The 22,994-nt window shown below is 43.8% G+C and overlaps 1 protein-coding gene across 1 annotated transcript; it reads right to left on the bottom strand.

Moving 5' to 3' along the window:
• Positions 1-1,293: 1,293 nt before the first annotated feature.
• LOC101947538 (retinoid-inducible serine carboxypeptidase) lies at positions 1,294-22,280 on the bottom strand. The gene is made up of 13 exons (XM_065563532.1): positions 22,069-22,280; positions 18,189-18,334; positions 17,131-17,220; positions 16,518-16,673; positions 15,632-15,706; positions 14,821-14,893; positions 13,471-13,508; positions 13,107-13,235; positions 11,620-11,704; positions 10,587-10,700; positions 9,706-9,843; positions 4,838-5,001; positions 1,294-2,752 (listed from the first exon to the last, which is right to left on the bottom strand). Exons 1-13 carry the CDS (start codon positions 22,127-22,129, stop codon positions 2,684-2,686), a joined length of 1,338 nt encoding a protein of 445 aa, XP_065419604.1. The 5' UTR covers positions 22,130-22,280; the 3' UTR covers positions 1,294-2,683.
• Positions 22,281-22,994: the final 714 nt, after the last annotated feature.

Genomic DNA, 22,994 nt, shown 5'->3' with positions numbered 1-22,994 from the left:
TCCGTGAGCATTGAAGCCCATCACCTTCAGTTCACAGCGCTCTTGAAAATATTAAGTGATTACATATTCTCGCAGTCTCAGCATGTTTTTCCATTTACACTCAATTCTCAGTGTGATACGTAGACATTTATATAGAGCAAGCCTAAAAAAAAAAATCCCAACACCAAGACTTGAGTTTCTAGTCACAGCAGCTACTGTACCCAGGGGGAGCGCTTCCACTAGGCGACCCTAGGGCGGCAGGATGTGGGGGGCGGCATTTCGCTGCCCACAGCGGAATTTCGGCGGCGAGGGGCTTCTTCCACTCCGGGTCATTGGCCAAAATTCGGCGGCGGGTCCTTCACTCGCTCTGGGACCTGCCACCGAAGTGCCCCGAAGACCCAGAGCGGAAGGACCCCCGCCGCCGAGAATGCAGCTTCAAAGGAGGAGCTGCCGCCGATTACTGTGGAGGAGCGCTGCCACCTAGGGCGGCAAAAACCCTGGCGCTGCTCCTGACTGTACCTGTATGTTCCGCCTTACAGCTCCTGCTGTTTAACCAAAATATCCCTCCTGGGTTGCAGCAGCATCAGGAACATTACTGAACTTACACTGCTGAGCTGAACATACCAACTGTACTTGAAAAGCTGGGCTCCCTAGTGTGTGGGAAAAGGCATTGAGCTCAGTTAATTGAACCCCAATGGACTGATTCAGCCTCACGGTTGCTGCACTACAGGGACACCCCGTGTTTCAGAACAAGCGCCAGCCTGGAATGGCGGAGACTGTTGGAGTGGGAGAGGAAACAGGGCAAAAGCCATTCAACAGCTCTCTAGGGGATTGATTGAAGTAGCAGCAAGGGCTTGTCTAGAAAGAGTTAGTGAACAGCAAGTTGGAGTGTAAATGTACAGCACACTAACCTGCTGTTCATTAACTGATACCCTGCACAGAGGCGATTCCTAGTGCACCTTGGCATACAGTACTCCTGCTCGAAACAGCTTCAGAGGAAGTAATCGGTTTTCAAAAGCTTGCAGGCTAACAGAACTACCACCATCTACCTTGGGCGATGACTAAAAAGGGAAAATGACTCCCCATTGAAGGAACAAGGCAAATTGCTTGTATCCCTCCCTTAGATCATAACCAGCTGTTCCTCTAAGTCACTGGTTCCAGGTGGATTCTTGCCCTCCACACTTTCTCTGCATTGGGCACGGGGAGAAGAAACTTACTGCTGTTAGCTACCTACCACTCATATACCTATAACGTATGGGGGCACATGGCAGTATCCCCCCATTGCTGCTTTTAGGCAGAAAGTGCTATAATCCATTACAATATTGGCTTTTATTTGGCTTCAAGAACATGTTAAAAATGTGAAAAGAGCAGGATCAATATATAGATCAGCATAGTTGTAACTATTGGATTCATTATTTAGCACTGAGGGTTTTATTCCCCAAAGCCAGACCATAGAGGTACAAGGTTTTAGGCATCAAATCAACTTGATTCCACGAGGTGCAGCATTTAAGTGAGATCCACTGGTTTACTGGAAAGGTAGATTGTTTCTGCATTGCCAAAGTTCCCCATAGCACAGTTTCAGCTTACTGATGCTCTAACAGCAGAGTTCGTCCACATGTGTTTACACAGCATTACACTGCAATAGTTGCTACGCTGATACTCTTACGTTTCATATGTGGGGAGGCACAGGGCTGTTTGCTATTTATTTAGGATTCTGACAACTGGAACAAGCTGCCTGAGTGTGGATAAAAAGGGTCATTTTCAAAGGGGATTGCAGCTGTACACCAGGAATGAAGTGATTCAAATACCTCATGTGTGTGATTGTTTTCACTTGGGAACTGGGATAAGTACACTTTATAAAGAATCTCCACTTCAAATGGCAAAGCCAATAGCTCACGGCAAGACTCAATCCAAGTTCTAGAAAAATATGGATGGGGTATTTGTTCTGACTTATGCCTCCTCCTTATCGCTTAAATAACCTACTCCTATTTGCTTTCTGGGTTGAGGCCAGGAGCCCAGCAGCTCTTATCCATTAGAACTTTGGCTCGTTCTATGAAGAGAAAGTATTGGCACATTGTTTATTCTCACATTAAGTACTGAGCGATGATTGTGTGGCACTGAGTGCATTAAAAAACGAATCTTAGATAATGCACAAGAAAGAGGAGGCTCAAGAGTAGAAAGAGTGGTTCAGTAAGAACACACACCTCAGTCCAAACTGGATCTGTATCCAAAATGAAGTCCTAGCACAGCCACTCTGCGGCGTCTAGCTAGAAAGCAATGCTGTCTGACTCAGATGCCAAGTCATCCGTTTAGGAAAAAGCATCCGCAGCTTATGGAAGCAGGCTTGCTGCCTGAGGTTGAATCTTTAGAGCAGCAAACTCATCTTAATAGTGGTGCATAAACAGACAAAGAGCATTTGGGCAATCCTCAAAGGAGCGTCGGAGTGTGTTATTTATCAGAGTGAAGTTCTCATAGGAAAAGTCAGGGTGAGCAGTATTGAGGCAGAGAATCACAGTTTACAGATTCAAAGGCAGCATTTCATTTAAGAATAACCATGCATCTCCTTAATGCCTTGCACATTACCAAAGTGTAAAAGAGGCTAACTTTCCACAGAGTGATTGTTCCTTCTGAAGTTCAGTCTGTGGCACAAGTTCTGCTAATGCACTGGAGTTGTATGTGAAAACCATGCCAGCTGGCATCCATTTCACCAGTGTTTCTGTTGTGTCACCATCCTGACCATTTTCAACGCCATGTCCCCTTGATCGGATGGTACCTACCATAGGGAAAGAGAGTGTGTTATTAATTGCTATGCGGAAGCAGACTGCTAGCTCTAGATGTTTCATAGTCACACTAATATTTAGCTTGCTTTTCTAGGACAGCCTTCACCTTGCTCCCTGGTATTAGTGCATTGTGAGAGTGCCTTCCAAGTGAGGACTGCAGTCAGGTAAAGATGGGGAAACAGAGGCACAGAGAGGTTAAAGTGACTTTCCCAGGGTCAAACAGGAATATGTGGCAGAGCCAGGAAGAGAAAACAGGTCTCCTAACTCCAGTTCTGGGCCTTAAACAGAAGGCCAATCTTCCTCCCAAGCAGTGAGAACTGACAACATTAGAAGCAAATTCCATGTGCCTCAAGCAGATACACGGCCAGGGGAATGTCCCTAATCTAGAAGCAAGCTTAGGCTCTTGCTCTAGCACTAGTGAAAATAAATAGGATGCAGTGCAGAGTTTGGTTGGTTTTTTGTTTCCAAGGTTGCGGGAAGGAAGACAGGGGGCCTGATTCTGATCTCATGCTAGTCTTACACCAGTGGGAGTAACTTTACTGAAGACAATAGATGTACTCCCATTTAAAAAAAAAAGCCAGTTAAAGGATAATCAGCTCTTGAGTCCTTTAGTTCTACTTTTTGGTGCTCCCAGTGGTAACATTTCTCGAGGGTCATTAAGGGAGAGGATTTATATGTATTAAGACTTTTCTGCTAAGGAGGGAAATAAAGAGTGCAACTAGCAGGGCATTAGGATGGTGGAAACAAATATTCATTGAAGGCCTAAAAGTCACTAATTATGGGAAATTCCATGGCAAGGCCAAGAAACAGAAGTGAATTAAGGTGGCTGCATTCTGAAACTGTTTCCGGCTGGGAAGCTGCTAGATACAGTTTGGTGCTCTTCACTTAGGGCAGTGCTTCTCAAAGTCGGGCCGCCGCTTGTGCAGGGAAAGCCCCTGGTGGTCCAGGCCAGTTTGTTTACCTGCCGTGTTGGCAGGTCCGGCCAATCGCGGCTCCTACTGGCCGTGGTTCGCCGCTCCAGGCCAATGGGGGCTGCGGGAAGCGGCGCAGGCCGAGGGATGTGCGGGCCACCGCTTCCAGCAGCTCTCATTGGCCTGGAGCAGCGAACTGCAGCCAGTGGGAGCCACGATCAGCCGAACCTGCATACACGGCAGGTAAACAAACTGGCCCGGACCGCCAGGGGCTTTCCCTGCACAAGCGGCGGACTGGCTTTGAGAAGCACTGACTTAGGGCACATCTTCACCGGCAATGTTAAAGGGCTGCCGCGGCAACGCTTTAACATGGCTTGTGTAGTCGTGGCATAGCGCTGGGCAAGAACTCTCCCAACGCTCTAAACAAACCACCTCCATGAGGTGCACTGTTGACACTGGTACGTTACAGGGCTGAAACCTGCAGCACTCAAGGGGAGGTTTTTTCACACTCCTGAGCGAGAAAGTTGCAGCGCTGTAAAGTGCCAGTGTAAACAAACCCTTAAACAAGCCTCAGTGTGTTGACTGAATAGGCTTCTAATATTTTGGACTCTGCAAGGAAAGTGCAATTAAGATTTACCCTCCTCCCATGGTTCTGGATTGTTGTACAGAACATAAAGATTACATTTTTCTCAATACAGTAGATACATCTACACCCTGTTACAAAGATGGATGAAATGCAGATTACCGCTCTTTGTTCAAACAATTTAGAGAGACAGTATTGAATTAAGATCTGATTTTCCATTACCTTATTCGACGGTCAATTAAACCCGAGCAAAGTACTGGGTGTAAAATGCTACCAAACCAGAAAGGCAGCGTTTTACAACCTGTGCTTCACACAATGCATAGTCATTGACACCAGTACAGAGAAAGGGAGAATAAGGCCCATTACGTCTGTGCTGGGTATTATGCAAAGTCTGAGTGTAAGCCACATCTCCAAACCAGGAAGTTAATTAATCAAAGGAATAATCTACATAGTCTGATTCGGGAGTGTTCATGCAAATGTGGGAAAGCATTTAGCCATATTATGTAGGCAAAGCAGACAGATACAGCATTTACAACTTGACTAATATTAGGTTTCTTTTGTCTTTCAGCAAATGTGCTATTTACCATGTGCCCCGCCTTTAGAATCCAGTAGAAGGCCAAGTTCTCATAGGACTTATGGAAAGCAGCTGTCTCAGAGGACTCTGGAGATCCATACAGAGCCTTCCATTTTTGTTGGCTGAACTGCTTCAGTTTAGGCCATTTCAGTTTCCGAACCCATGCCTCCTGGCCTAAGTTAGGGATAGAAGAGTTATGTTTCATTATTAATTGTTTATAGTAAGGCAGCATCTAAAGGTCCCAACTGAGATTGGTGTCCCATTATTCTAGACGCTATATGAACAAATATATAGCAAGTATAGTCGGTCAAAAAATGTTGAATGTTCAAACAAATTTTTTTTTTTTTTGCAACCACAAAAAAACCAACTTTTAATTAAAAATTTCAAAGGATATTCTTCCCTGGGGGACAGAGGCTCGTGAAAATTCCAAAAGTTGACCCAAGGGTTTTGATCAGTTCTAAGAACTGTGACACGTTTATATTTTGATGTCTGATTTTGTAAGCAAGTCATTTTTATTTGATGCATTTTTATGCAATAGTAACTCCAGCATATTCTCATTCCCCTTCGCACACAACATCCTGAAGCCCTCCCTTGCTCCACAGAAACCTAAAGATGGAAACACCGGCAGGTAGGAATTCCTCAGCTCAGGAGGGCACATAAGACCAATGTTAGGCGGTTCCCACCATAATGCATACTTGGGCAAAATAAGCCTCATTCTGGTTCTAAATGTATATCGATACCAATACAAGCCCCGGTCCTGCATGTTGCTGGACTCCCTGTCCCCCAGGTTGTAGGAATCGAGGCTGTTCAGCACCCTGCAGGATCAAGCTGACAGCACAAGCTGTGATAGCACAAGCACACGTTGGAAACACGCTCTGCATTAGGGCCAGTGTTTTGCTGTTTGTTACAGTCATTCAAACAGGAGAGTCTGAAAAGGCGACATCTGTTTTCAAGACCCAAGCTAGGGAGGAGAAGAATGTTGAGACAGCAAATAAAGAGACCCGTTCGAAGACATTTAAAAAAGCTATTACTGTTTTTAAAACCACCGCTCAGTTACTACAGCAATTCATGCTGTAAGAAGTGCAGCTTAATTTTACCTCAAAATTAGCAATTTGTGGCACTCCAATTTGTCTTACCAGTTTTGACGTCCTAAACAGCATCTATTTAAAGAATTATTGATTGCTGGGCTGTCCATGAAAAGGAATTGAAAAGGAGAGCTTTGGGTCGTCTATTCTTAGCAATTAGGGGCTGAGAGATTACAGCAATAAAACTCCATAATACGAGAGGATTGTTTGCCCAGATCAGTACAGGAGACTATTTTAACAAAGGAAAAAAAGGAAACAGAATGAACTCTGGGGATTTGCTGCAGAGTGAGATATTCCAGTGACACCTAATGTGGACCACAAGCTTCATTTCACAAGAGTGGAGTCTCTTAAAGACAAACAAAAACTTTTGACCAACTGCAATGTACATGTGCTTAAGCTGAGCAAGCATGTGCTCTTGGGCATTTGCACATGTCCTTCAACCCCACCCTCTCCAGACTGATCATTAGGCTCACTCCTTGTGTCACTTCCGACACCATTATTAATGGTTTCTATTCTGGTAACGCCCAGAGTCCTCAGTCAGCATTGGGCCACCTTGTCCTAGGTTCTGTCCAAACACATAATAAGACATGGTCCCTGTCCCAAAGGGCCTGCCATCCGATACAATCAATATCAGTAGGGCAGGAGAAAGGAATGAAATAAATATGTCCATTTTTTTTTATGTACACCAGTCATGTTTTGCATATATAAATATATAGTCACCTCACAGCTCCTTAGTTTGTGATTAGTTAGTGGGCTAATTATGTGGAGGCATCATGGAAAAAGTAGGTTGTGAGAGTATTTGATGTGAAGGGAGGGGGGCATTGGCTTTACTGATAAATTTAGAGGGCCTTCCTCACATAGGGGGCTGCCTGGAAGAAGGCCCATAAATTCTTGTGTGGAGGTGTGTGACTGGGGACTAGAGTAGGCCAGAGCGGCTGCGCAGGCCAGCAGCCAACTAAAGAAGGGCTTACTGGGGGCCAATCAGGGCTAAGATTAGAGCCAGCCAATGAGGGCTAGGCTAGACGCTATATAAAGGCTGCCCAGGAAAGGCGCAGGCAGTCTCTCCCAGATCTTTAGAGGGGGAAGGTCTGTCTCCTGAGTGAGGAGACCAGCACCTGGGACAGCGCAGTGCTAGGCAGGCCTGGGGGAGCAGAAGGGAACTCCAGCCTGCAGGCCCTGAGGGAAGGGCCTAACCCGGTGCAAAGAGGCTGAAGGGGAAGTGGCCCAGGGAGAGAGGTGCACAAGGGGAGAGATGGAGGCCAGGAAGGCTGCTGCCAAAGGGTCCCTGGGTCAGGACCCAGTGTAGAGGGTGGGCCTGGGTCTCCCCCTTCCTTCTTGTATTACACCTGGCTGTTGAACTGGCCATAGTGGACTGCACCAGACCCCTGACACATGGGGTTAGACTTTGGGGTGTGGTTGGTCACTGTGGCTGAAGGGAAAGATTGTGGTTAAACCCCCCACCCCCAGAAGGGGGTGAGGATGGACTAGGGGGCATTGCCGGAGGGCAGTGGCCTGAAATGGACATCGCTGAGCGGGGAGCAACGTGGGTCTGGACACCAGCAGAGAGCAGAGGATGGATGGGACACCAGCAGTAGAGGGTGCCCCGCCAAGGACTGAACTAATTCCCGGAGCGATCAGTGGGAAGCGCCGTGGTGATGAATCCCAACCCTGTCACAGGGGGAAGTAGACATAATGGGGGAGCAAGGCTAGAGTGGATGGGGTGATGTGGTAAAATGTATGGAGAGGCAGAACTGTGAAGGGCCTTAAAGGAGAGGGCAAGAAGCTTGCACCTGATCTAGTGGATAAGGGGCATCCAGTGGAGGGATTCAACTAGGTGTGGCTCTGTGCAGGGGGATGGTTGACAGAGTCAGAGCATCAGGCCGGAAAGATGATAATTCAGTTATTTGTGCTTTTGGAGAGGAGGGGCCACTTCTTTCTTTGTGCTATAAAATACCTAGCACGTAGTAAAATAGGTAATAACAAAATACGCCACCAGCGTAATCTGTGATGCCTGGAAAGACATAAGAGAAAAGACAATGAAGTAAACCACACACCCCCCCAGTAATGGCTAGGGTCAGACAGCAATAAAACTAACAAACAAACCAGGATCTACCCTTATTGTTGGCTCCATCTCAGGAGTAGCAAGGTTTGGATTTCTGCGCTTGGCAAACTACACTACGTCGACATAGTTAGGAGTTATGTCATAGTATGTAATTCAAGAAGCTGGAGGTAAGCATGGTAGAGATGCAACTAATGTGATCAAATTCTTAGAGTGGGGGGGATATCTCCTAGCACCAAATCCCTGTGATCTGAGACCTAGGCCAGCATTTCCCTTCAAACGTAATTTCTACCTCCCAACTCTTGCAAAGTGAGTTTCCAACAGTGAATCCTATTCCTCATGGAGCTATGGTTAGCAGTGTCCTCAGGACTGCGGGACAGATTCTGAGCTGTATCTCTCAAAGTACAACTCAGAGGTGCAGCCCAATTGAGTGTGCAGCTGTTCTTCTGGATGAGGAGAGCCGCACTAACCGCTTCAGCAGACTGAGCTGGAACTATTGGCACATACGGAAGCGTTGCGTGATTTACTGAGTGACGCAATGTGCCCATTTTGGTGCATCTTTTCGGATGTCTCAACCACTGTGTGTATTTTATAAGCCACTTGGAACTTCTGAAAGAAACAGTCCTTGTTTAAAAAAAACTGCTTGAAAGCCACTTTTCAAGTCTGCTTTTAGTGATCTTATTTTGCCATAGAAGGGGAAAAAATTGGCCTCAGGTACCATCATTTACTACCAGTCACATCAGCGTAGAGTTAATGCTCCCAGCAGAGTGGGCTTTAATCTAATTAACTGAGAATTATTTAGGGATAGTTAACTATCCAGCATGGCAAACAGACTTTTCTAGGTCTGTTCAATAGCTTCAGTGGAACGCTACATGGAAGAAGCAGCCATACCCACCTATGCTCTCTCTCCCATAGCATCGTGTGAGCAGAAAGGAGGGGACCCAAGCCCATGGGTCTGACCAGGATGGGATAGTCAGGGGGCAGCCAGCTCCCTTGTGTCCTTCCAAAAAACTAATACAGGGGCTCTACAGGGATGCAAAAATGTGTGTGGAGTATATGGGCCATGTTGCTTCTCCCAGCAGCAGTCAGGGTGCTCTGCCAAGAGTACTAAGGGACAGCATGGAGGAAGAGCACCCGGGAGCAGTTGGAGGCACTAACCCCTACATAGAGCTGCCCTCCCATCACTGCACCATGGAGTGTGTGTGGGTGGGTGAGTGAGGAATCTGTGGATTTTGGGAACTGAATTCCTGGTCTTTTCTGGGAACAAACCCAGCTTAAACCCTCTCCAAGAAAACTTTAAAGCGCATAAGATCTATGTGTCTATTGCCTGTGTTCCTGAAAAGGTGACAGAGTGTAATTTGGCAGATATAGAAATGTACCTCAATGTAGAGGAAGGATAATCCATTGGTTAGAGCAGTAGCCTAGGCCCTGGGAACCTGGGTTCACTTCCCTGCTCTGCCACAGACTTCCTGTGTGACCCTGGGGCAGTCACTTAGTCCTTTCTTGCCTTGGTTCCCCATCTATAAAACAGGGGAAATGGCACTGCCCTTCCTCAGGGGTGTTGTGAGGACAAATACATTAAAGACTGTGAGGTGCGTAGGTATTATAGTAGTGGGGACTATGTAAGTACTATAGATGGGGGGATTGTATAGGGGCCGGCATACAGATTCAAGTACAAATGTTAATGACCAGTGTACATCTTTCTCTTCAGAGAGAAGAAGAATGAATCCTTACCCATGGTGTCCACAATGAGATCCAGCTGTCCGTTATAGACAGTAACGTTGACATTGGCTGCCAGCAGCGCATCCACAATATCAGTGACAGGCTTCATGAAGTCTTCGGCCATGTGTAAGAAGACTTCTTTTGACTGACCTATTCAGACAGATCCAAACATGAAAGACAGTGCAATTGACTAAGTGTGTCATCTTTAAATGGAAGCATCAGCAGCAGGGCTTGCCAAGAGTTGTGAAATGCAATTCGTTGCTGCAGAAAAGCAAGCACTGGAACGGTACATTCCAGACCACAATGATCAGTCTGAGTGACTGGAGAGAAATGGAGAATGGCCAAATTCCACATATATACAGGGGCTATCAAAGCAGCACAGGACATGTTTCTAACAGTACTTCACATGCGGATTTGTCAGTTTCCATCTCCCATTACAGATCTGGAGGGGTGTTGGCAGGTATTCAGCATTGCTCTGTTTCCCTCTGGTTTGATTTACACCCTCCTTTCCCTGAACTCTCACAGCACTGGCTTTCTGGCAGAGGAGAATGGCTAGGAATCCTTTTGGCAGACTGAGTTGCACAGATAGGTTTCAGCTGCTCAGGCATGAGGCAAACTCTCCGTGCCAGGGTGTGCACCTAGTTAGACCCTGGCAGGCTAGAGAGGAAGACACAAGGACCAGAATCATGCCTATGCCCATAGGCCTGCCCAGTTCCCTGTTGTGGGTCTTTTTAGGAGCCTGTCCCACAGTTGGGCCCAAGCAGGATGAGAATTTTAACAAGCAAGTCAGGGAGACTTTATGTGGTACAGCATCAAGACTGCTTTGAACAGACTACAATATTGTGTAAGTGGCAAGCTGCCCATTAGAGCCATGTCAGAGGGTAGGAAGGTACCTCCCCATGTGACAGAGTCAGGAATGATTGTCAGCTTCTTTCGGATGGGTCCATTCATCAGGTCACTTAAGCTGTCCTTATGCAGACGTTCGACATGGCGCTGGTAAAGTTTAACTGAAAGGAAAGAAAAGAGTTTATTCTGCAGCACAGGGTGTTGGATTTAAAGATGATTGATATGCATGAAGATGGTGTCTGATAAACAAACACCACCAGGCAAAAACAAGTCTTATCGAGGCTCATTCAGTTCAGACCTAAGAAACTCTTTGCTGCTGAAACCACAATAGTACACAGAGGAAGAGACTTGCTGATTTTTAAGAGATCTACAGTAGAAGAGAGAATCAGCCTATAGCATGGTCAGAAGATAGAAGAGGAACAGAGTCATTATCTTGTTCCTTTTCCTGCCAGGGCATATTGTTCCCAACAATACATTTCTGGGGCTAAGTTTCTGCTTTAGCTAGTAAGCCTGAACATCAACTCTTCTCATCACCAGACGAGTTACTTTTGAGCTGCAACCACTTGTTACTTTTAAAAGTAAGGAGGGTTCTTCACCTCATCTCTCCACCCTCATCTGTCTCTGGGAGCCAACAGAGACAGTAATAAAAACAGTTATTTTATTTCCATGTCAACATTTAAAGGCGATGAAGAAGTGATGGCGTGAAGGCTGATGGAGGCAAGTGTCTAATCAGATCATCTCATGCAAGTGTTTGGAGGACATAGTTAGTTCATAGGTTGTGAAGTTCCACAGTAATGTATTTACTACTGCCTGTGACTAATATCCAGGGTGCACAGGGTGTATCTAGGTGGACGCATATGCCACAAAAGAGCTGTGGTATATCCCTCAAGAGGATTCTTCAAGCTCTCCCTGTATGGAGACCAGTAGGTTCAGGAGCTTGAGAACAATGGAGGCATCTTTGCAAGATGTGGTAGCCACAGACAGTTCCTACCGCCTACAACCACACGTCTGGGTGCTCAGCGCCTCTGCAAATCAGGCCCTTGGAAGCTTAATTTCTTAAACATGCTCCTCTCAACTTACGAAGATGGATATTTTCATGTTTCGAGGCTTTGAGATCTGGGGACTTCTTGGCTAGGATGTTATAGAAATTCACGTTGTCCGTGTTCTGAAAGAGTGAGAGAAGAGGATATATCAGACTGGACATTTTATTTCAATAGCTATAAGAGAAACATCTGTCCGACACATGAGGTTGCACTCTACCCGCAGAGCAGAGAGTGATCAATGTTCCCTACTTAAATGGGGCCCTATTCTGTTCCCTGTTCTGGCCCTATTTTGAGAGAGGCCTTTTTGGAAGGGCCTTTGGTCCCTTGCTCCCTCCTTTTTGATGGTGGGTTTTGTGAAAGGAATTTTTCCAGTTCCCAAAGTTCACACACAACTGTGTTTGAGAGAGAGTGAGGGAGAGCATAGACCTTGCTATTCATTTTCTTTCCCAGCCTTGAAGAGGTGGGAATCTCCTGGAATCCCACCACCCCATCCATGGCTCCAGAGATTTTCCACCAGCTGCAGCCATAGCCTCAGTGCCACAGATCTCTCAGATGCTCCCTTTGGCTAGACCTTCCCAATGTGAGGCTTCCCATTGCTCAGTTTCCTCCTATCACACCAGCCTCAGACATCCCACGCGCTCCCTTCTGTTAGTGTCAATCAATATCTGGCATCCATATTCTGGAACAACTGATGCAGCCAATTCATCATATCTAGATGAATCCAAGATTTGTGGATTCACCACATCCCTAATACAGCCAATAGACTGGACATGGACCAGAGAAGAGATATGTTTCCATTAAAGTTACTTAGAATTAAAAACAAGACCCTACAAATTTCCCATAATTAAATTTAAATATTTAGAAGTTCTGATGTAGAAGCTAGAAATCATTACATACACATTGCAGCTGGGAGGAATGGTTACACAGGCTTAGAGAGAAAGGCAAAATGATAGCCAAAGTATCATCCTAAAGCATGAAACGAGGAAGTGAAACCAGCCATGCACAGAACACAAGAAGCAGTTTTTAGCGTAATCTTTCAGCTTTAGTATAGCATTATTTGACTTTTTTTTAAAGTTACATATGGTTCACTTACGTAGCACTTGTCGCTGTAAAACACATACTTTGGCCCAAGCAAGCAAAGCATGGTTTTAAAGTTAAGATTGAGTAGTACCACTGAAGTCAATGGGCTTATTCATGTGCTTTACTTTGAATCATCTGTTTGAGTGCTTTAATGACCTTCAAAACCTTAGTGCTGTACTGCTTCGCACACATCTGGGCCTCATTCTCCATTGCCTACCACCTTGTGTAGTCATTAACACCAATGCAAAGACAGTATTAAATGCTTTCAAATCAGCATGGTAGCACACTGAGTGCACTGGTGTGAACAACTGCACAAGGAGCGGGGTAATGGAGAATCTGCCCCTTCTGTACGTTAATAGCAGAGCGTTACCTGAATTTGTTCATTTCCATAAGCCATTAGCATAAGTTACTTACAAATCTTGATGCCAGACAGCATTTTCATACCTGTTCAACTACTTGCTCGGTTTCACTCCAGAGCTCAGTGGCCAGTGTGTATTGCCCTTTATTCACTGCATTCATGACCTTTTTGGCAGCGGCAGTCACTTCTACTAGACCTTGATCATCAAGGAGAGACTGGAATGCAAACAGGGAGAGAACAACCAATTATTCATGGAAGGAATTTGATTTGAGACAATAAGTCAATGTCATGCCCTGTTAATTACCAGTATAATTACCGGTATACTGGTTGAAAGCTAACCTAGAAATGGAAGTCCCCTCTTGGATTTAAATTGTATAGTATAAGATCTTGAATGAAGCCTTAAAAACCAGAACAATTATCGCAAATAGCAGAGATGGAGTAGATACTTACAGTGCTGTAAAGGTATGGCCCCCAGGAAAGCACAGAATCTAGAGAAACAAAATTGGTTTCAAGCATATAATAATTTCTCAGACACAAATTTCCCTCTAATATAGCAGGGATAATAGTGACAGCAGCATAGAGAGGCAAAGATGAATTACTCAGTAAAGAGGCATTGTCAGCTCAAATTTAGGCACTGAAGCTGTTTACAAAGCCAAATCCACCACCATGACATTAGCTCCCTGCAAGTTAGCCAATGGAACTGTTTAAAGCAACCAATAGACATTTCTCCTGCAGCATTTGCAACTGAAACATTGCAGCACTGTGCTAGTGCATGAGAACATGTAGACAGATTTGTGCAGTCAAAGTTCACCTGTTTGCAAACAGTGCAAGTGGACAAAAAATATAAATAAGTCAGATTTTTGAAGATAAGTTATAAGCCAGTGTTGTTATTTGTAGCACAGGTAGGGAAGATTATTTAAGGTAAACCTATAGCTTCCTACCCTTCTAACTTCCCACATCTAAGTGCAGATCCTCCAATGGGGCCTGCCCATGTAGATATCACTGCAAGATCAGGACCCTAAGAAATGCTTTCATCTCTGCCATTTTCTCCCCAAGCAAACAGTCATCCTAGCTTTGTTAACTACCACACTGCTGTGGCTGGTGGCTTCTAATGTTACTGGTAAACTTAGAGATTGGTGGTAGTTTAAAAGCCTGATGTGGTGGAAATTTAGGAACACTTAGACCTCCCGATGTTAAGCCCCCTACCTACTGTAGAGGCTAGTGGTAAAATAAGCATTTTCCTACCTGCCATTTTTAAAATGTGCTTGGATTACATAAGGCCAAACTATTCAAGAGTGTACAGCAGAGATTGGGTGCCCACCTGGAGACACCTTTGACCTGCTGTTCAGAGGTGCAGGGTTCAGGTGGAGTTGTGGGTTCTCAGCATTTCTGAGAAATCAAGCCTCAAGCAGTCTCACATTTGAGTTTAACAGTTTCTGGATGGCCAAAGTCAATGGTCACCAAATCAAGGAGAATGCCAAATCCATTGCAGCCTTGTGAATCCTTCCGTGGCTAAGCCTTAGTGACTTTTTGGTGACTTTTAGGGACACTCCCCTGCCACCCATCTAAAGGAATATGAGTTTGTTACTAGCTTTGTCCTGAGGCCATTTTGATTTTTGACCCCTCTAGAGTGGGGCTGGTTTAATTACAGCTCCTTAGAACATCAATGTACGTTTACCCTGATTCGATTGCCTGCATTCACTGGAGATCTGCGCCATTTAAAGTAGCAGAGACAGTATTCTAGACAGAGGTGGGCTTTTTCGGGAGAGGGAGAAGTTCACAAAAATCCGATAAACGTACCTACAGGAGAAATCCACGAATCTCCGAGAGCAGCCCCACCAAAATTGCACTGTATGCTCCCATCATGAATAGCCTTTAAAAATAACGTAAAGACAGCTTTTAACACACATTTCGGTAAACAAGGATCTTCTAGCTAGTTCTTCTCCTTAACCAGCAAATGGTAGAAACAGGCTTCACAATGCAAGATAAGCAGAAGTGCCTTTGTGTTACAGGAAACAACCCTGTCTTTTTAACTAGCATCAAGACACAATGACAAATGAGATCTGATGAGAGTCCATTTATGTTCCAAATGTCTATCAATTCATCATTGGCACTTGTCTTGGTAAGAGGAGGCTCTGTAAGAGTTGCTGAATTCATTCTTGAACTTCATGGCCTGACATGATTATCATAGGATAAGACAACAGCACCAGCAGAAGGAAGATAGGAAGGGAGAACATGGTTTGCATGTACACTGTATCTATAAAAGCCAGTTATGGAAGCTCAAAGTTTTATGAAATTTCTAATTCAGTCGAGCACCTGACTACCCTCTGTGCCTTTGAAAATCTACCCCAACCAGGCTGCCTGTGCTCCATTTAACCCCTGAGACATGGGGCACAATGTAATCATTTCCTAGTTATCCACTTCTTAGCTTGACTGAGATCTTTCTCGTCTACAGTGAACAAACTTTACTCTCTAAAAATGAAAAAGCTCCTACTCAAAAACAAAACAAAAAATCAAATACACCATTAGACCCTTCTTTAAGATGTGAGAAATACACATGGTGCCAGGGAAGAAGCTGTTATTTACTCACATAGGGAAGGATCTGCTTTACCTTATACAGCTCTAAAGCGATTCCAGCTGCCATTTTTCCTCCATACGATTCTGAGAAGATGTAGAATGGAATAGTCTGGAAAAGGAAACCATACCATAAGGCTCTTAGGCTCCCAGAGCAATATACGTTTTGCCCACCCTCTGCCATCCACACAAAACCCAAACTGCACCTGTTCATCCCTCAAACACTAGATATTTTGTTTGTTCATTCTGAGTTGCACCTAAAGAGGCTACAATCCTACAATGCTCTGTGCACAGAGCTCCATTGTCTTCAGTGGGGCTCACTACAGGCACAAGAATCGACCGGCCTGAATGGAGGATTGGGGCCAAGGACAGCTGCAATAGATGTCAGTTAGACATCCAATGTCACCTTGAAATCGGGGAGAAAAAAAGGACATCAGTTGTGCCTGCAGGTTTAAAACAAACAATAGGAAGTACTTCTTCACCCAATGCAAAGTCAACCTGTGGAACTTGTTGCCCAGGGGATGTTGTGAAGGCCAAAACTTTATAACTTGGTTAAAAAAAGAATGTAGGTAAGTTCATGGAGGATAGGTCCATTAATCGTCATTAACCAAGATGGTCAGGGATACAACCCCCGCTCTGGATGTCCCTAGCTTCTGACTGCCAGAAACTGGGAGTGGAAGACAAGGGATAGATCACTTGATGATTGCCCTGTTCTTTTCATTCACTCTGAAGCACATGGCATTGGCCACTATTGGAAGCCAGGATACCGGGTTAGATGGACCATGTGCAGTAGCTAGTGGCATATGCTACCTTCTGGAGAGGCTGTTATCTTCCTCTGTCTAATTGTTTACTAATCCTCTCTGATGCCTTAGTTAGAACCACACTTTTATTTAACGCTGCTAAACAAAATTAGAGTTCCTTACCTGGAATTCTTTCTTTGACCTGAAGAATTCTTTAAGAAGAACCAGCATATCGGAAGATACAGTGGAGAGATCTTTTGCAAACGCATCACTATCATTTGTGTAACTGAATCCAGTGCCAACGGGATTATCGACAAACAGTAAACTGGCTGCCTGCAGCTATACAACCAGGAGAAAGGAGATTTGTATGAAGTCCCCATTCAATTACTAATACAGGCAGATTTCCCCTTTTCCCAGTCCCAGACGTTTTATTACAGACAAGTTCACCAAACCATGTTTCCTCCACCAGATCAAATGGGTAAGCCTATGCTTAAATGAGCTGCTCTGAGCAGCTGTTTCTCCAACTACAGCATTTTAGGGAGAAAGTATTCAAAGATAAGCAAGTGATTGCAAACATGTGGAGGAGAATGGTTCAACACCACTTTAAGTGTTTTTGTTGGATCAAAAGTAGAACTACAGAAAAATTCTGGTCTTCGGAAGAGTTGAATTTCAGATGGACACTGTACTGCTTGGGGCATTTTTGTCCTGGTCTATCACCTGACTAAGAAGGCAAGGATCTCATCTATAAGTCAATGAGTAAAAGCTAAGATTACCAATCTTAAACTTTCTACTATACCCAGGTTGTATTTCTTGGTTTCAGTTCTGCATCCAAGGGACCAATTTCTTCAAAGTTCCCAAATCCACAGCCTGAAGCTCCTGGACCTCCCTACGGGGGAAAACAAAACAAGAAAGCTAATTAGAATCAAAACAAACCAATGGAGTTAGATCATTGGAGTTATATAGGACTAGTTTGTGTGCTGCATGCTAAAATGCAAAGGGAGCCCCTGTCTTCCTTCATTATAGATATGCCCTGTTTGTGGAGAGAGGAATTTAAAAGACTCAATCACTAATTTGTGAGAGGATTTGATTATCTTTATGCCAGGCAGATACCATTCTGAAGCTTTTCTTCCCATGCAGAGATGAGCACACTTCAGTGCGGTAGGGTATGGAAGAGTCAGCTACTGAGCTGGTGCATGTATAATAGTCAGTTTTCCCCAGGTGCACGGGATGTGCACTACACATTGCAGAATTAATCCGGAATGTGAAAGACTGCATCCACTGGTGGATTATATTCAACATTAGCTACTCTAATATACTGTCTAGGATTTGTGTGTGTGAGTATAACACACACACACACAACAAATTGCCTTGAACTGCTCTGATTGGATAGAACTGGTCTCCACTCTAAACTAAAAGTCCCAATCTTTTCCCTCTCCATACGGAAATCTTTCTAGGCCTCTAATCATTTTCACCAATTGTCTCTGACTTCAGACTGTTGGAGCTGCCCTTTAGTTACGTGTTCACAGGGAGCCTAGCACAAAGGGGTTGAGGTCACTAAGTACAATCACAATCCAAAAAATAATGAACTGTCTTGGTTTCTGCTATATGCTTCTTGATATAGGGTGATCAGAGCTAAAGACATATTTCTGGTGAGGTGTCCCATTAATTTAGATAATTGCTTTTTAACATTTTCAGTATTCTTTTGTAACCTGAAAACCTAGTTCAGACAGGACTCAGAGAATAAGTCATAGCTCAAAATCTTATTTCTGTGTAGCTAGACTATCATCGCAGATCACTATGCTGAATGGTGCAGAAATCAAGATTCCTTTAAAAATGTCTTTCACAATATCTTACCTGAAGCCACATAATGAGAGGTAATTCCGTGAAATTTTTGGCAGAGTTGTTTGCATAGTAGAGCCACCAGAACATGTGTGCATTGCTTCTGACTGTTACATACCCCCATGCTTCTTTCTGTTCTTTTGATTGCTTTATAACTGCACCTAAAGAAAAGGAGTATCTGATTCACTCAAGTAGCGTGAGCATTTGACCAGTCCAAAAATAATTGGACAACGACAAGTCAAATATTGTCAAATCATGTCAAAATTGTCAAATATTTTACAGAACTAATTTATTAAAACAGTAATAACAAAGAGAAAGACTTTATGGTCTACAGTTGGCTAGGCCTTAGGCATAAGTATCTATCTAACTACAAAAAGTAAGTTCTTAACTGAAACAGAGGGCCCTGTGGCACCCTCTGTTGCTTTTTACAGATACAGACTAACACGGCTACCCCTCTGGTTCTTAACTGAGTTATTTTAACTCAGAAAAATATGAAACACAATGAAATGAAGTTCTAAAAAATGAAAGAATGGTACCATGATGCAATCAAAAAGGTAGATCAGAGCATTCTTGTTAGGATAACTGATGGTGATCAAATAATAGCCGGTCAGTTGACATTATTTGTCAACTGACCAGCTTGCCAAACCTAAATTAGAGTGTGAAATATTTGGCCTTGAAACATCTGACCAACAGAGACTTGGCTGAGACCCATTAGTGTTAATTTTGGGTGTGTTAATTACAAACACTCTCATTCAAAAATATTTACTACTGAACAAAACACCTGAACCCTGACTAAACTCATACTTCCACCCAAATCCAGCAAATAACTTTGACTTCAGTGGGTCTACCCACAGGAATGAAGTTATGCATGTACTTAAGTGTTAGCAGGATTGGGGCCTTCCATTATCGCTACCACCAGTGCAGCTGTCCAAATGCTGGAATAAATTTTCTGGACCAGACATGCCTTTTAGTACTTGCAAAGAGCCGGGCTGAAACACTGGTGCCATTGAAGACAATGTCAAGTCTTCCATTGACTGTAATGGGGCCAAGATTTCAGCCTCAGGGTATAACAGTTTGGTCCCAGTCTTCCAGGCAAGATCAAATCATGTTCTTATAGTATCAAACTATTGTTAAGTTAAGGGCCCTAAGAAAAGTCATCATTAGGGCCTGATCCAAAGTCCAGTGAAGGCAGCTGAAGACTCATATTAACTTCAATGGGCATAATCTACTACGGTGTATGATGCAGATGCTTAATCCCCTCCCTAGTCTTCTTTATCACAAAATAGTCACTAGAACAATGTGGAATATCCAGTAGCTGAGAAGCAGGTTGGTCCCTAGAGCATAGTACTGGAATGATTCCATTTTTTGGTTAGAAATTTGGGTTAAGAACTGCTCCACATCTGTGCAACAGCACATTCAAGTGCTTGCTTATTCTGAAGGGCACTGTTTCACTTGGATTTCAGGAGCAGCAGCATTAATGGCCTTGAACAAACCTACAATTTGCTAGCAGCGTTATCAGAATGTTTTGAAAACACTGCAAGTAGAGGAAGGGTTACCCATGTAGCATGATATTATAAACAGAATTGGTTTAGCCGTGTTCTCTTTAGATCTGATGTGATCCTCTGATATTTTTCTTGATACTTTGTAGCATCAAGAATCCATATTAATTCTTACTGCTAAATTGGACTTCAGCTCATCAGTTCACATCGTGTCATGGTTTCAAAAATAAGGAAAGCACCCTCGACCGGTCCTCTGCATTCGTCTGTGTCATTAGTTGACGAGCTATTTGGGACTATTACCATTACCTAAAAATGCTATCTGCTTTGAAGTGCAACAATGCGTTTGCCTTATACTCAAGAAAAAGTCTCTGCTGCCCAATCAAGCAATGACCTCCCAGGGAGAGTTTGGTATAAAGCTCTAAAGACCTATGGCCCTGATACTACAATTGGATCCAGAACAGCAGACCATGTGCCTATGGGGAGCCCCATTGAAATGGGTGCAAGGATCTGTATAGGATCCAGGTCCAATTGCAGGATGGGACCTTAATTTTCAGGCAGCTTCACTCCAGGGAATACTCCATTACCCAGTACCAAAGAGCTTGGATCATAGAAGCTGAAGGTGGAAGCCAAAAGGCCAGGCCACAAGAATCTTGTGGTAGGAAGGAAAGTCAGCCTCAAGTAAACTAAAATGCTTGCAATTGAACCACATAAATTTCCCAGTAGAAGTGTGCTTCTAACTTTAAATCAGTTACTGGGAGTTAACTGGACACTTGCTTACAATGGTCAACATCGGTGTGTCTCGAAGTTATTGTTCTAACTTCAGGATAAATCCTGAAGCTGGGCTTGAAAGAAGTTTAACAGCTGATGTGCAGAGAGGCAGCCTAATTTTTACAAGTCCTTGTCTTTTTATAACCCCCTAAATGATGTATTATACAATAGCTTGCAGTAAGTCATAGAGGTGCAATTTGAACAAGGAATATTGTTTTTTCAGCTTGTTAACTATTTTTCCTTTTTGTGTTTTCAATTTATTTAGTTATTTCAAGAACCCTAGAGGTCCAGCAAGATCATCAATAGTATGACCCCTCATCTAAAACCTAGGCTAATAGATCATGTGCATAGACAATTATCCACATAAGACAAACAATGTCTCCCCACTTATATCTTATCAATAGCCCTGACAGTAAGCTCCAAAACATCTCACTTACATTATTCTTAGTCATCAGCTTAATGTTTTATCTGAGAAAAGTTACACAACAGAGACTTATCTTCACTTGCCCTGGGAGACCAGAGAGGGTGAGAGAATCAGCAGAGTTTAGAGCATTAGATTCCATCTAAATTCTGTTCTGTGTAACAGGCTGGCATCTTTAACCCACCCCACACTAAGTTCATGCTTTCAGGAAGGGGAAGTGGACCTTTTTCTCCAGGAAAAAAGTCAGTCACATAATAAAGACTGACACTATAGCTTAAGGGTGCACAGCACAGAGCTCTAAATTAAAGAGAGGCACATCATGTTCAAATTAAACACCACCCCCAACCAATATTTTTTTGGACACACCCAATTTTCAAACTTGATCCCCAAACCTACAATCCTGAGGTTGTGCAGACTGACCCATGCAAAGTTCTATTAAAGTCAATGGGGCTCCATGTGGGGGCAAAGGGCCATCCACATATTCCTTATTGAAGGATCAGGGCCTCAGAGAGCAGTTCTTATGCATACCACATAAATAAGAGACTGTCTGTCTATCACTTCAATAATACAAGGCTACTTTTACGGGAGTAAAAAGAAAGAGCTACTCCTACAGATGGGAGGGGTGCAGAATACGCCCACAGCAGATGTACATGTACGTTCTAGGACATTGGATCAGATCTCTGACTCATGCAAATACTTGTCATTGATTTCAGTGGGGCTACTTATATGTGGTTAAGTTACATATATTCTTAGGGTCTGACGCTGAACACGCTTGGAAACTTTTTCCACTGTGAAAAACAAGGGAACAGCCAGAGTGTTCCAAGAAAGGGATTACATAATTAACGTTACAGGATAGGCAAAGCTTAAAAGAGTGTGAGCCTGGAACAGACCCCCTTAAAAAGGATCAGACTTTGAAAGCTCTGCACAAAACTCTTAGCACATCTGGATTTAGATGCTTCTGCCAGGGTCTAGCACAAAAAATATCTGGGGAGCGGCTATGCAGGGTAAAAGAAGGCATCATTCATTCCTTAGTGTTCACCTAACAATAAATGCCTGAAAGTTTGACAAGCCATAAAACAGTCAATTTAGAGCAAGTTGTACGAGAAAGGTGCTCGTGAGTAATGTCCATCACCCCTAGCTTCAATAATTCCTCACAGGTCTAGTGAAACATGCATCTCTCGTACACTCAACCCCCTACCAAACATACCTGAACCCAAAGTCAGCAGGAAAAGCAGCAGGATAACATGTTGTCTAAGCAGCAGCTCCATCTCTGCAGCAACTGGGGAGTTTCCTGACTGAAAATCATATGACTCGGGTCTCTAGTCAGCTGCCTAGTGAAAAGGGAAGTGCTGGCTCTCTGGTTATAGAGGGAGCAGTTACTACCCCAGGGCGCCCTCTCTCCTCCTCTGCATGGTAATTGCAACAGATATCTGTGCTGCAGATAATATACCAGTTACACTTAACATGGTTCTATCTGTGCGCCAGATTTAGCTGGCTTGCCAAACTGGCTGATTTCCCTATGTTATGCCAGAAAATTTATTGGGCTTGTCTACATGAGAACTACTGGTTTTTCTGATGCTGGACACGAAAGCCAGCCTGTGAGATGAGGAAAGGAATTGTATATAAAATCAGTGAGTGATTTGTGTGTGCTAAAAGGATGTACAATCATTGTTTCCACAACTTCTCTAGTGATTTAGGTTTTCCAAATTCAGTCTTCCTGGAGACATAATCCTAAGAAAATATTTCTCTCTCTCTCTCTTTTAATGTCCACACATCTCAGCTTCTCATTTCATGGTATTCAGGTTTGACACTTTCTATAAGAACTCCTTGCTCCTATCTTGCAGATACCCAAACTATCTACAAGAGTAATTTTTCTGATGTGAGTAATCCACTGAAGTTAATAAGACTCCACATATGCATAGGGCTCTACCCTGTAAATCTGACATCAATCTCATGGATTTAAGATGTTAATATCAGTTCTCCTTAGAACGTAAGAGCAGAATTGTTTTACATGATTAACTTTACAAGGGGTGTGTTGGGGGGATAAAAGGGAACAGAGAGTTTAAATGATAATTAAGGCTTTGATCCTGCATCTGGCTCCACCCAGCCATATTCTAATGCCCATGCATTGCC

Source organism: Chrysemys picta, chromosome 12 (assembly GCF_011386835.1).
Source record: "Chrysemys picta bellii isolate R12L10 chromosome 12, ASM1138683v2, whole genome shotgun sequence".
NCBI classification, from domain to species: domain Eukaryota; kingdom Metazoa; phylum Chordata; order Testudines; family Emydidae; genus Chrysemys; species Chrysemys picta.
This window is presented reverse-complemented; position numbering and strand designations above follow the sequence as displayed.

Bases quoted from the DNA above. Each gene is read 5' to 3' on its own strand.
- LOC101947538 (XM_065563532.1), bottom strand. From the start codon at position 22,129: ATGGAGCTGCTGCTTAGACAACATGTTATCCTGCTGCTTTTCCTGCTG. The intron at 16,674-17,130 runs GTATAGTAGAAA...CTGGTTGTATAG, and splicing joins AACCAAGAAATACAACCTGG to CTGCAGGCAGCCAGTTTACT. The intron at 11,705-13,106 runs GTATGAAAATGC...TCACTCTTTCAG, and splicing joins CCGAGCAAGTAGTTGAACAG to AACACGGACAACGTGAATTT.